Genomic DNA, 15,231 nt, shown 5'->3' on the forward strand with positions numbered 1-15,231 from the left:
AGACCAATATTTAGTGTAAAACACTCTGAGGGTACACTACACACATTCTTGGCAAACAATGGCTGAAGCAATACCAATTTCACAAACTCTAAGCATACCCTCACTTAAGAATGGGGTCCAATGCACTCAAAAACTGAGTATGCTTTACATCCCTGATTATCCTTCATTCTAAACATAACACAAAAAATTCAAACAGCACAGAATACAATATTCAAAATTACTCTGCTACAAAAAGTGCACTGGCTCCCTCTGAGTTAGACCCACATATCTACTGGATACGCTGATTTACAAAATATTAACTCATGGCTACTCCCCTCCTCTTAAAAGAATGTTTCAAATACATGATTATAGCTAGTATTAGAACAAGGACGATACCTTGGACACTTGTGGAACCCAAATTTAAACCTTCTATTGGAGAAAAAGCCTTATCCAGAGTAACACTTGCAATCTGGGACAAACTTTCTATAGAAAATGATCTGCAAACCACTGGGGACTTCAAAAAAATCTTAAAACAACATTTACAAAATAAATCTAAATGCACCTGATTTTGGGACGCTGGTTAGTAATGAAATATTTTTCAGGCAATACAACACTCTACTGAGAACTCTATTTGTACATACTTGTATATACTGTAATTAATGTTACTGCATAATGTTTATGACTTGTCTAAATTAGAATTGCACTTATAGTCATGTGTTACAGGTGTTCTATACTCCTGATTATACAACGACCCCCCATTAATATTCAAAAACGTGCACGCTGATTGGTCAGCGTGCACGTTGTAAATCAGAGTTATAGTAATGGAAAAAGGTGCGGTCGCCCGGAGTTTTTCCATTACTATAACTCTTTTTTTTTTTTTTCTTTACAGCAACGGAGAACACAAGATCTCCACTGCTTCACACTGTCTCACTTTGTTAAACGAGTTTAACATAACGAGACAACTTTAAAAAAAAGCAACAGAGATTCTACGTTTAGCATAGCGAAACAGTTTGCAAAAAGCAACTGAGATCTTGCTTTCTCCGCTGCTTTTGCCCACAGCTCTGATGTACTGCGTAGGCATACGCATGCGCAGTACATCAGAACTGCTGTAGAATACCAGACAGCTGCGGAAGGGCAGCAAGGAGGCATTATACAATGCCATTATTTAAGAAAAGTAATCATTTTTTTCTTAAATAATTTCATTGTATAATAGCAATAACCCACTTCCGGGTGTGGGTAATACTGGATCTACCCACGGTTGGCTTTGTTTGGTCACTCGGGCTTCGCCCTCGTGACCAAACCACACCAACCGTGGGTAAATCCAGCATTACCCACACTCAGGTGTGGGTTATTGCTATATTAAACTATGCTGGCTCCAGAGATTATACATTCTACAGTCACAGTAATCCATATTACTGTCACCGACTTGAATTTTTATGCCTTTGTCTTCTTGCTATTGCAACCACCTCTGTACTTTATACTTGGGGGAGAATGAACTGGGTCAAATGACCAGGTCACTCAGTCGATTACCAAATTGTAAATAAATAGTACTGGAAATCCAAAACATTTGGAGAAATTACCAAAGAGAACCTGAAGTTTAAAGATATTTAATACTCCACATGATGACAGTGAAACCACAGGCTATGAAATAAAGACTTGTTCTGCTTTATTAGACCTAGTAATTTTCAAAAATAACATGGCTACATTTTGCAGTTTACAGAGCGTTAACACATCCTTTACATATGCATAAGAAAATCATATCGGATTACTACTACTCACCATTTACAAAGAAGATCTCCCCACGTTTCAAGAATTTTTTCAGCACATTCTTTGGAAACATCCCCAGAGCCACTCAGAAGGGGTTCATCATTATCTGTATATAAAAAAAAAAAAAAAAAAAAAAAAAATCAATAATGAAGAATATACAGGATGACAACCAACAATATATCTTATTGGTACTTCTGGCAAATTGACTTTACTTTGTGTGATTACTGAATTATATATATATATATATATTTATATATATATACACACACACACACTGTATGCAGAGTCTTGACTATTTTATCTCTTATTTTTTTTTAACTTCTCCAAATCTTTTGGGTTTCTAATACCATGATGGGAATGTGCCCCATTCCTAAGTCAAAGCATGATTAAAGTTAATGAAATTAGTATTGCTTCACTCTTTGATGTCAGCCAAAAGTGCTCTTCGCAGCACTCGCAATGTGCCCAGTACTGACTCCTGTAATTCGTACAGAGTTACGTGCATTGGTAGCACATGTAAATATGATGGTAGACTAATTTTATAAGACCCGTTGCTCCTACTACAATTGGAACTATCTGGGTAACCTTCTTCCACATTGCTCTCATTTCCGCTTGCAGATCCTGATATTTTATAACCTTGTCTCTCTCTCTCTATGCAGGGCACTGTAGGCACTGGGTGTGATGATTTCAATGATCAATGCTGTTTTTGTCTTCTTTTCCTGGACTACTACATCCGGTTTTCTAGCATCTACCTTTTAAATTGTTGGTAACAGATGATCCCATGTGATGTAGACTTCTACATTTTCTATGATGCTTTGTGGCTCATGTTTCCAGTGCTTCTCAGCCACTTCAAAAACAATGTCTGCACAATCCCCAGTGCAACAGTCTCGTCACATTATTGTGCCTTTCAGTGTACAGCCCCTCTGCCATTAGTATGTCACAACCAGTAATGAGGTGTGCGACTGTTTCCAATTCGGTTTTACAAAACCTACATTTATCTGTTTCTCCCATATGTTCAATGGACTTTGTAAACCAGCATGTACGGAGACCACTGTCTTGTGCTGCCAATATTAACCTTTCATCTCTTGGTTTGAATTCACCTCCTCTTAACCATTCCTGCGTTCGTTCCTGATCAACATGAGGTTCTTCCAGAAGTTTTCTATACATGCCACTATATTTATGATTTTTTTCACATTTCTTGTTTTTTCATCTGGTCCTTCACCTTATATTCTCTTTCGTTTTTTTGGCACATTGAGTTGCGGTCTGATTTTTATCTACTTCTGGTTTGATTTCCATTCCTGCTTGACGGCAATATTTTATATATAATTGTATAACTTTTATGTACTGTATAACTTTGTGTAGCTATAAATATATGGTGAAAATGTTACCAGATACTTGAAATCTTTATATTGCCTCTATAACTTTGCCCAAATATTGTGTCATAGTGCTAATGTTACTATTTTACACATTCTTTATTCTAATACTGTGTAGAGCTTTTCTCCCTAGGCCTCCACTGAAAATGGACAACCCTGCCAAGTCAGAAATGTCCCAATAAACAAATGTGAAATAAACAAAAATAAAAGAAATTTTATTATACAATGACTGGCCATTAATACTCAAAAACGAGCATGCTGACTGGTCAGCCCAACCAGCTTGTCCGTTGTAAATCCGAGAATATACCAATGGAAAAAGGTCCAGTCACCCAAACTTTTTTTCCATTAGAATACTTCATAATTTTTTTTACTTTTCTTAAGAAAAAGAGAAAACAGAAGACCTCAAACGAATGAGGGAGATGGCGCAGACAAAATTAAGGATAATCAGGTACGTTCTGCAAAACTAAAGAAACTTACCTGATTATCCTTTTATTTTGTCTGTCCCAGCACTCCTGAACATTAAAAGTCTCACGGTTTCTTTCTTTATTTCCAATAAAAAAATAAAATAAAATAAAAAAAGCAATGGAGATCTTCCTTTCTCCATTGCTACCTTTACACAGCACTGATGTACTTCGTAAGCATGGGAACACAAGTCCCATATGCATGTGCAGTACATCAGAAAAAGCTCCAGGATATTGGAAAAATGGGGAGGGGCAACATGGAGGCATTATATAAAGATATTATTTAAGAAATGTAAGTATTTTTTTTTAAATAATGTCACTTTATAACAGCAATAACCGACTCCGTGGTGTGGTACATTGAAATTTACCAATGGTTGGCTTTGCCCTCGTGATTAAACCACACCATCCATGGGTAAATCTTCAATATAACCCACCAACATTGTCTGTTATTATTTAACTACATCACAGCTCTGCGTGTTACTTTTCATCTGGAAAGATTAAATCTCGACTATTAAAATGTTTCTGGGGAATTAAAGACTGCCAACACACGCACCAATACAATCACTTTCCTGCTGCATGCTTCAGATGCTAACTAACATGGCATTAATGACTATGCTTCACAAGGAGCAGCAGTCATGGGTGAGTTTTTTTTCCTTCTTAACAAAAAAAAACACATTCTACAAAAAGTCTGTTTCTAATTCTGAAAGGAGGTTTGACTGCACATGTTCTTGAAGTCTAGCAACTTAATTCTGTTCTTCTTATTGCTTTTGTTATGCCATTCTTAAAGGATTGTTTCTATAGATCTTTTTTTTTCTCTCTGACAAATTGGAAATAGTGCAGAACAGTACTGAATTTGCCTGTAAACTGTTCAAGTTTAACACTGGTGCAGTGCACTCTCAGATTTATGGGGTATGGGGGGGGGGGGCAAATCCTTGGAATATTGTTGTTTCAAAGAGTGGGGTTAGTGACTATAGAGGATTTTAATTGGAAAATGCTGCTAGTTTAATTTTTTAAGTATTTGATTGTTTAATTGTTTTAATTAAGTGATTTAGTCTGTATATAAGCACTGTGTTTTTTACTTGTTCTGTACTCCTTGAAGGCGAAGGCCGAGACGTCAGAGAGATAGTAATTCTGCATTAAATCGTATTTGGTGAATCCTACTGTTGTGTTTCTTCAGGCCATTTTACCTCTCTGATGCTTGCCCAACAGATGCCTCAGGTTGAAATATGTTAGCTAGTGGAGCAACAAATTGGAGTTCACAAAAACTTTTCTAAGAAAAGGGCACCAATAAATGAGACCTACCTTAATGGTTACAAGTGCTTATGAAATACCAAATACAGTTATTTGCAAACACACTGAAAATTATTTGAAATGTTTCTAGTGAAGGGGATGACCATCAAAATTAAGAACTTCCAGAAGATAAACAACAAGCTTCTTGAGCCAGAAAATTAACAATATAGCAAGCAAGTCTGGTACATTGCAACTTTCATATCTTAAGAAGAAATGGTGTTTATTCAAGGCTGCTAACTGAATATTCGTATCAAGAAATGCTTGACAAACCTGCACTGGGACACAAGTCCTACTATCTATAAGCTCGTGATGTGCTGAGATAAAAGACATGGGCATGAAGTTGAAGCTTTTCTCTCCCGGCCACCGCTGAAAAAGGGCTCTTCAGTTCAGTCGGACAATCCCGGTCAACAAATGTAAAATAAATAAATAAATATGAAGACTACAACATAGCTTAAGCTGTATATAAATTTTAAAGTGTCTAATATAACAATCAGAGTTGCATCTTTACAGACTGAAGTGGAAGCTATCTCTCCGAAGACCCACTTTTAAATGTCAGAACAAGTCATCTCAAAGAAGTACTTTCAAGACTTCTTGAGACTTCATGCAAGTTCAGTGGGATAAATTAATCTAATACAGTAACCAATTATCTTGAATGGAGGATAGCTTCATCAATAACTCACTGCCAGACTTACTTTTTGCCGAATGCCACCCCTATTGCATCTTTTTACCACATCACAGCCTTATTTACCTGACCTCAGCAACAGTAGCTAAGGTTTTAACTCCAACTCTAGAGGTTGGACAGCACCTGTCACCTCAGCATGAACAGGATTAACATGCAGCTCTAATTCTGGCCAATTCATTTTATTGCACCAGCAAGGAACCTCTTATGGACCTGTCCCCTACAGTCTATCCTTGAACCATCTGCCATCAGACTCTACTATGCATATGTGAGCAGAAAAGGAAACTACCCTGCTCTAATTGAAACAGTCCACTTCTTCCCAAGCACAATGACAAAGGTCTGGCACCACACCATTTAAGTAACAGAAGACAGCTCTACAACCACTTGCACATCACAAACCAACATTTATTAAACGAGACCTCTCAAATGGAAACATAAAAATGATGGTTGTCTTTAGTCCAATGTAATGCAAGAAGACGTCAGCTTATCTCTACCACTGCTCTCTCGCCCAGGATATCAAAGTTATTACTTTCAGAGCTCTCACATTTAAAAATTAAAGACTGGCAAAGAAGCATATCTTGTTCTAGTTCTACATGATGAAGGTAATCCTCTGAAATTTATTCAGAGAAGACTCATCCCATTTTAAGATGACCCTGGGTGCCAAGTGTTAGGGAATAAGACTATGAAGTGCATCTCGTGCATTCTTCCTTTTTTTCTGTGCCAGAATTTCTGAAAGCCAGAACAGAAATACAGTTCAGTGCATTCCATGAAGTAAACTGTAGCAAGCCAACAAATTACCTTGCTTCTGCTTCTTTCGGCTTTTCCCAGTTAGGGGTCGCCACAGCGGAACTCCAGTCTAATGATTGGCAGTAGATTTTTACGGTGCCGAGGTGCCAGCTCGACGACCAACCTTCAACGAAGACACGCCCATTCACGCGTGTCTTTCGAACGCCACTCGACCGCGGGGAGGAAATGCAGACTCCACACAGAAGGCGCTCCAGCCAAGAATCGAACGGAGAACCTCTTGCTGTGAGGCGACAACACTAACGCGGCTTGACAACAAATTACCTTGAAAATAATGTCTTTTTTTTTTTGCTCTGCAGTTGAAGAGTAGGGTGCAGAAGTGTCAAGGATCTGGATCAAGGTGAAGAGTTGAGAGGGAGTTGATCATGTCTAGAGTCAGCCTAATGGAGAGGACTTTTTTTTGTTTTTAAAATTAAGAGGTGGTGAGACGGGACACCAAATTCGAGAAATGGAAATGACCAGAATACACAAGAGTGAAAAACTGTGCAAACTTATTTTTGTGGGGGGGGGGGGCAAGTCTCTCTGTACCTCCAATATAGGGGGCAAGCCCCCCCCCCAAGAACTTATATATACCAACTTCATGATCACACCAACTCAGAGAAGGGAAAAATGTTCTATAACAATGCAATTATTGCCAGCACACACTTAGAAATCACACCAGTAGAGATTTCACACAGGAACAGTGACTGCAAATCCCTACATTGGCACTAGTTACCGACTGCAACCCTTATAAACTAACAAGAGCAAAGCCTTTAGAAACTAACAAGAACATTGCTACCTTTAATAAACACAAACAAAAAAATTCAAGAACACGCATTTTGTAAATAGCCAAGCCACTTCTCAAATTTCAGTCTGAAGATACAGCAAACACGTGACTAAATGTGATTCTACCAAATGTACCACTCACTCACTTCCTCTCCGCTTCTCTACATATATACAGATATAGATAAACAAGCATGTACATATATATATATATATATATATATATATATATATATATATATATATATATATAGGTGTCATTCACTCAGTCTAATCAGCTGCTGCTTGGTAGAGTAAATAACCAAAATGCAACAACAAATAAAACCTGTAATTCACTATATTCACTTTTTAATCATTTTTTAACTACTTTTATTATGTTTTTACACAGATATATGCATTTTACTAAAGAAGTTCATAGAATTAGCTAGTGATTAATTAGTGGTTGAACTGTTTAAGTATTTTATTTTATTATACGTTGTCAAATATGAAGTTCTATGAGAGTTTGTATGTAATTCAGATGTATGAATATTCATTAGTTCATGAATATGTATTACATGGTTTTTAATTGTCAGTCCATTCCTATTGGTTTTTAACATTATTTAAACTGGTACAACTATCACAATGGTGTTCTGATGAAGTCTACATGTAGTAGATGAAAGCGCTTAACCAGTGTGGTTAGTTTTTCATGTTTTTTTTACAATAAATAGTTATTACTTCAGTCCGAGGTCTTTCTGAGTCGTGGTACTACATACAGCGAAGTACAAGTTTTATTTGTTGTTACAGTGTTGGGTTTTCACTATATAGTTTATTAATGACCAAAATACAGTCGACTTTGAAGTTTATAGAACCTTTTAAACTTCGGATGAACAGAACATTGAAAACTTGTGGGAAACGCAACTGTGGGTTTGGAAATGTACAGCCAAAACCTACAGATGTTCTCAAAATTTCAATATTAGAGGGTAGCAGCATTTATGCAAATATAGGAGGATTAGGGTAACAGTAGGGTTTAAGTGAGGGGCAAGTCAGACAAACGATCTATACGAGTCATAGGATTCTAGTGTTCTGATCACAAAAAGAAACTGCAATCAGTTTTCTTTTAGATGTTTTGAGTTTTTCAGGATGTTGAATTTTAAAATACTGACATCAATGACTCCAGTTTCAATAAAAAAAAGCTCCATGAATAAGAACAGAACAATTTTTGAAGTCAAACTTCCAGAAAAAGGTTAAGCGCTTTTGCACAGGAATCTCTCAAGCTTCATCAGAACAATATAATAAAAAAAAATTTTGCTTTTATATATGAAACCGCTAATCACCAAGCCCTTAAAAACCTCTCTCCCATTTTAAGTGAAAATTAAACCCTTCATGAAGATAGATGATAAAAAAGGCAATAAAACAAAATGTAAATATTCCAAAGGAAAAACAAAACAGCAAACATAGAACACTTTATTTAAAAATAAATACTTGGTAAGCACTTTCATTCAACAATGAACTTCATCAGATCAAGTGATAAAATTAAGTCAACCATTTATACCAACCACCACACATTAATGCATTAACCCTTTTCTTTTCAAATCCACTTTAAAATTCTCTCTATCATTAATACCTGGACTTGTACAACCATTCAATTTAATCTGCCAACAGTATTTCTTCCAGTGTAATTCATCTTCAACATCCCATCTAATATTGAATTATAACACCTGACCTAAAATGGCAAACTTAGAAAAAGTGGTCCTTACTTGTTCAGTATGACAGTGACACTGACATGCTTGGCTAAAGCATTTGTAAATTCTTTTTTCTCTACAGCTCTGACATGCTCGTATATTCTAAAATGTAACTCTCTCACAGTTCTCCCTACATAAAAGGCAGAACAGAGCTGGCATAACACAATGTACACTACAAATTTAGATTTGCAGGTGTACTTATTTATTTTATTTTTTATTTTACATTTGCTGACCGGGAAGGTCCGACTGGATACATGTCCATTTTCAGCGGAGGCCCGGGGAGAAAAGATCCACATTAACAGTTGAAAAGTACATATTCAAAAAAAAAAAAAAATTTTTATCTCCTTTGGTTGTTTAAACAAAAAGAGCAAATACTATATAGTATATAAAAAAGAACTACGCTAAGTAAAAAACAGACACAGGCTACAACATGCTTTTTCTCTTTCTAGTCTGACCATGAAAGGATAACTTATAACCAGGATAACAAAGGGGGAGGGGGGAGAGGGGTAAAAAGAATATAAATTAACTACATAACTCCTTGCTTTTATTATCACGTTTTCACCTTCTAAAATATACCTACAATAATTACAAATGTTGCATTTAAACCCACCTTTTTCATCACAATTCTTTTTAACACAAAAGTGCCTTAAGAATAATATTGTGAAGAGTCAGTTTGAGAGAATAAATAGGTTAACTGAATAATCTTTTTATTTTATGTTGGAATGTGAGGCTTTAAAAGATAAGTTCAGTGTTAGAGGGTATCCCATGAAAGTGATCAAAAGCATTATGGAAAATGTGATGAGAGAGAGTTTGGAAATGTTGCCCCTGCTGGTAAGTATAATGAGAATAAAGGTTTTTCTTTGGCATGCTTGACTGAGAATTCAGTAGATGAAAGTGTTATAAGAAAAAAAAATGGAAGTTTCTTATGAATTTTCAAGAGATGAGGAAAAAAATAGGGAATGATCCATTTCTTTGTCTCCAGAAGGGGTAAGACCCAAAAGGAACATTTTTATTGGTCTGTTAAAGAGAATTGTGATGACAAAGGCATTTAAATGCAACAGTTGTAGTTATTGTAGGTATATTTTAGAAGGTGAAAAAGTGATAATAAAAGCAAGGAGTTATGTAGTTTATAAGTACAACTGCCAGCTCTGTTCTGCCTTTTATGTAGGGAGAACTGTGAGAGAGTTGCATTCTAGGATGCATGAGCATGTCAGAGCTATACAGAAAAAAATAATTTACAAATGTTTTAGCCAAACATGTCAGTCACTGTCATATTGAACAAGCAAGGACCACGGTTTTTAAGTTTGCTATTTTAGATCAGGTATCAGGATTTAATGTTAGATGGAATGCTGAAGATGAATTACATTGGAAGGAATACTGTTAGCAGATTAAATTTAATGCTTGTGCAAGTCTGGGTATTAATGATAGAGAGAATTTTAAAGTGTTTTTGAAAAGGAAAGGGTTAATGCATTACTGTGTGGTGGTCATGTGACATGTGGGGGTTGATATAAATGGTTAATTTCATTTTATCACTTGGTCTGATGAAGTTCATTATTGACTAAAAGTATTCACCAAGTATTCATTTTTGAATAAAGTGTTTTACGTTTGCCATTTTGTTTTTCCTTTACAAAGACAGGACAAAGTGGACCTCACATTTCAACTAAGCCATTACATCCAGTACAAATGTGTACTAGCAGCTGCTGCCCTAGACAAAATATTGGCACAACTGAAAGTGTAGTGGGTAATACAGAAACTTGACTGAACCCAAAATCTGCCTACTTTACAAGTGAGACATGCAAACGGCTAATACAGACGTACTTAAAACCTGAGGTCTAATGAGACAAGTTGTTGTTCTTTTGGCTTTTCCTGGTTAGGGGTCGCCACAGCAGAACTCTGATCCGTTAATGATTGGCAGTAATTTTTTTACAGGTACCGAGGTGTCAGCTCAACCTTCAGCGAAGGCACGCCTATTCTACGCATGTCTTTCGAATGCCACTCGACCGCGGGGAGGGCATGTAGACTCAACACAGAAGGTAAAAAATATCTTGTCAAATCCATTAACAGTATTAAACTCCTTGTCCAACAGGAGTATGGCAAAGTTATGGTCACTATTTCATGGGCAATCATTACTTCCTAAACACACACACAAAAGACAGCTACTATGATACTTGGATATTGGCATTTGTAAATTTTATCATTTTATTGCATCATGATGCAGGTTTAATAATCTAGAGTATAGTGGTATGCCTAATCTAGTTCCAGACTACAAATGGCATAAAATAACACATTTTATAAACGGCTTCGTATAACAGAAGAAAAGGAAGATTTAATGAAGTAGAACAGAAATGACCTACGGCACAGTGTAACAGAACTTGAATGTATGTTTTTTCACTGGTACCTTAATATTTATAATACCAACGCATTAAACTGCATCTCTGCTGCTACAGAGCACTGTCTACCATTTGAAAACTAAATACTGAACTACATATGAACTTGTACTTGTCTAGTGCTTGGGTCATGGATGAAAAGGGTGCAAGGACGAGCCAACTAGCATGTTATCAAACAAACAAAAAAAGTGCTGGGGTCTAATGACCTTTAGGATAGGATGAAAAAATAAAATACAACTACGCAGGCAACTTGCTATAACTGTAAATGTTAGAATGTGGTCACTGCTGCAGTCATCACTGGAAGGATCTCGGCCACTGTCTGAGACTGAAATCTATACTGACTTTCAAAGATAAGCTACCTTTCCCCCATGGCCTGGCAGACATTGCCTTATCCTGAAAGCCTTCACACACCTGGTTTGCAGGTGGCATCTTCTAGTGCTTTTTCCTTGCCCACAGCAGAGCCATTACCATACTATGGACTAATAGCAAGGAACTGCCTGACAGATGGTCTATGACATGCAGAATTCAAGCTCTCCTTAGTCAACATGAACAAGGAGAGAAGGGAACATGAATGCCCATCCTGGTCTCTAAAATTCCACTACAGCAAAGCATGAGGAAGGGAGACAGAATTACAACAGTGACAACATAAAAACATCTACAATTATGACAAGCTACAAACACGTTTCTAATATCTTCATCGGTCACTGTTATAGTTATTACTACAAGGAAGCCTCCCAAAGTTGTCCTTATGAAGAAGAGTGGTTGGTTCACAGCTCTAAAGGGGACTGGAGAATATTCTTTGGGATAGCAACACTAAATCCAGCCCATTCCATGGATATCACATGCAATCTTTAGTGTTTTGAGAAGGTGGGAATGCAAGACCAGGTGTCTGACATCAAGATATCCTGATCACTAGGCCTTTGTGAAAGACAGTGTAGGGGTACATTGCTGCTGTACCCCTTCCTTGTGAAACAGGGCCCGACTCTTTTCTGCAGGACCCTGCCATGGGACTTGTAGCAAAAACTGATGCAATATGTTAGCTACATGAAGACAGTTTATTTTTTCACTAGTAATCTTTACTGATTTTCAGCAACAAGAGTCAAACAGTTGGTCTAATTTCCTAAATACTTTTGTTCTATCTAGATAACAGCTCATCTGCCTTTGTGCGTCAAGGGAATGCAGGGTCCTTTCTGAACTGGAACCTCCCAGGATCAGATGTAGACTCTAACTTACAGCTACCAGTATTAAAGTCTTTACACAAAGATAAAGCCCCAAGTAAAAATTACTTACAAGGACATCCTGAACAGATACTAACCTGGTTAACAGAAAAAAAACCAACACATTCCTACTTAAGAAGGAGCCTGCAAGCTATCTTAGCAACTACAGATCATAACTTGCCTTCAGGCAATATATAAATTATATACTGGAATTAATGCAGATATACTTTACAGCAATCATGAAAATACTCAATCTTAGCCACAGAAAAAAGGTAATAAAAGAAGGTCAAAGTCATATGGAGCAAAGGATCATTTGTTGTTAAAAAAAAAAATGCCCTAACAGCTGTAAAAATTGGAATCTAAGTATGAAATGGATTGATTACAAAAACATTCAACAGTATTCTACATTAGATTATGAAATGCTTTATGCACAATATGCACCCTACACTGATCAATCACACTGCAATGACAAAAACAGTGGCAAACTACTTTGCAGCTAAGTCATGATAAACCCCAAATTATCACCACAGGGATAAAAATTAAAAAGGGGACATTCCAGGGTGATTTCTCGTCACTACTGCAGTTTTATCTTGCTTTTAACTCATTAAGCTGTTTACTAACTAGACTAGGCTATGGTTACAGCTGATTTTCAAAAAACAACCTTGCTCAAAGATCTCACCTACATTTTGTGGATGATTTAAAATTGTATAGCTTTTCAGATGAGGACCTGAAAACGCACAGCTACAACTGGTTAGTTTCATATGACATAATAATGACATCTGGTCATGTTAAGTGTGCAAAAGCAATGTTTACAAAAGGAAAGCTGCAGTACCAAGAAACTATCAACCTCGGGCAGGAATGTGACATTAAGGAACATAAAGAAGAGGGAATGTATAAACATTTTGAAACAGATCAAGGCTTAGCAATAAAATACAAACAAATGGGAACAAAGCTTAGCACAAAATATTTCAGAAGACTAAAGTTAATACTGAAAATTGTCTTGACATCTAGTAATAAAGTCCAAGCTATAAATCAATGTCTCATCCTGTTCTAACATAAAACTTTGGTGCAACTGACTGGCTATAAACAGCACTGATTCAGCTAGACAAGAAAACTGCTTCGTGCTTATCAAATGATGCATAAAAATCAATGCTTATCAAGATTATATACACCTTGCTCTGAAAGAGGTACTGCCTTCCTCAAAATTAACTGCATGTACAGGTCTGCAATTGTGTCATTCTAAGGGGATCCAGTGTCTGTCTGTCTGGGACGACATGGTCGACAGACCACAATGCTTTGCCAGAGATGGCCTGCACCTGTCATCCCTGGGATTCCGGATACTGGCTAGGGGTCTTGCCGCCCCTATAGTGCCTTTTTTAGGCAAGGTTCAAATGACAAATTCACCACCGTAACAGGAACAAGCAAGCAAAAACTGAGGGTAATGCTACTCTGCTAGAAGTATAAATCTCAAAATGCACTCACCTGAGGCACTCCTTAAAATGGAGAACATCCATATCTGTGCAATGACTGAGACCTGGTTCAAGGCTCTAGACAGCATCCCTGCATTACCAGGCTATAACTCATACCACCACTTTTCGGCAATCTAACCTGGACCAGAACACCAAAGGCGGAGTTGTGTATATATCATTAAGGATATCCACACATCCAGGCTAGTTGCGCAGCATAACGCATCCGAGGTTATCCAAGTGCAACTAACTCTGGGCAAAACTGTAATCCAAATTGTAGCTTGCTACAGATCCCCCACCATGCCCCAGGATTCCCACACCTCTTTTCTTGATATACTGGAAAATATTAGGGTTCAACCAAATACCCTAATAATGGGCTATTTCAACTACCCCACTATTAACTGGGAAAACTACTCATGTACCAACTCCTTCGCTCAACGCTTTCCGGAATTCATAAATTCCAATGCCCTGGATCAACTTATCCACACCCCCACCAGGGGCAACAATATCCTAAACCTAGTCATTACCAACATGAGTGACTGGTGTTCCACACCTGAAGTCAACTTCTCGTCGGTCAGATCCGACTATAAGCTAATCACCCCCGATATCCGCATCCTGCCCCCACCTACCATTAAGGAAACCACTGTAAAAAATTTCTCCAAAGCCAACTTCATGCTTCTTAAGACAGAAGTGGTGAACTTCATGACACCCATGCAGATGGACAATACAGTTACGACTGCTGAATCCTACACAAATGCACTCTATAAGCACTTACACGGGTGCATGGATCATGCTATCCCAAACAGAACCAAGACGCTATCCTCCAAAAAAAGGAAGCCATTCTGGTGGTCCCCTGCCATAAACAAACTCTACAACAGAAGGAAGAAACTGTTACAAAAGAGAGTGAAATCCCATGAGTGGAGGAGCTCCCTGGCCAGCCTCAGTAAGAAGCTGAGATCCCTTATAAGATCCTCCACAGCTTGCTACGAAAACAAAATAGTCACCGATTCTAAGGGCAACCACAAAGCATTCTATAGCTATATCAAGAATCTCAATTGCAACACCCAGATCTGCTCTGAGTTACAGCACAATGGCACGAAAATTACAGAACCAACTGATATTGCCAACATCCTGGCAGATAAGTTCAGTGCTAACCTTACCCCCTCTCACCCACTAAAGGGCCCATATCTATACAGGAAGAATGTAGAGTCCCTATAATCACATCTATGCAGGTAAAAACTGCACTCTCTAAAACCAAAAATACAGCATCCATGGGATTGGACAACATCCCAGGCTGCGTTTTACATGAACTTCAGAACGAACTGGCT

General features: G+C 37.5%; 1 protein-coding gene across 2 annotated transcripts in view; it reads right to left on the bottom strand.

Moving 5' to 3' along the window:
• Positions 1-15,231, bottom strand: part of RABGAP1 (RAB GTPase activating protein 1) — a 4,144,188-nt gene that overhangs the window by 2,307,766 nt on the left and 1,821,191 nt on the right. For both annotated transcript variants that reach the window (XM_044058459.1, XM_044058460.1), the window contains one exon: positions 1,759-1,852. In XM_044058459.1, the coding sequence (XP_043914394.1) occupies positions 1,759-1,852 (94 nt within the window). The remainder of the gene's footprint in view (positions 1-1,758; positions 1,853-15,231) is intronic.

Source organism: Protopterus annectens, chromosome 16.part0, assembly GCF_019279795.1.
Source record: "Protopterus annectens isolate FY-2018-M chromosome 16.part0, PAN1.0, whole genome shotgun sequence".
Classification (NCBI taxonomy): Eukaryota; Metazoa; Chordata; order Ceratodontiformes; family Protopteridae; genus Protopterus; species Protopterus annectens.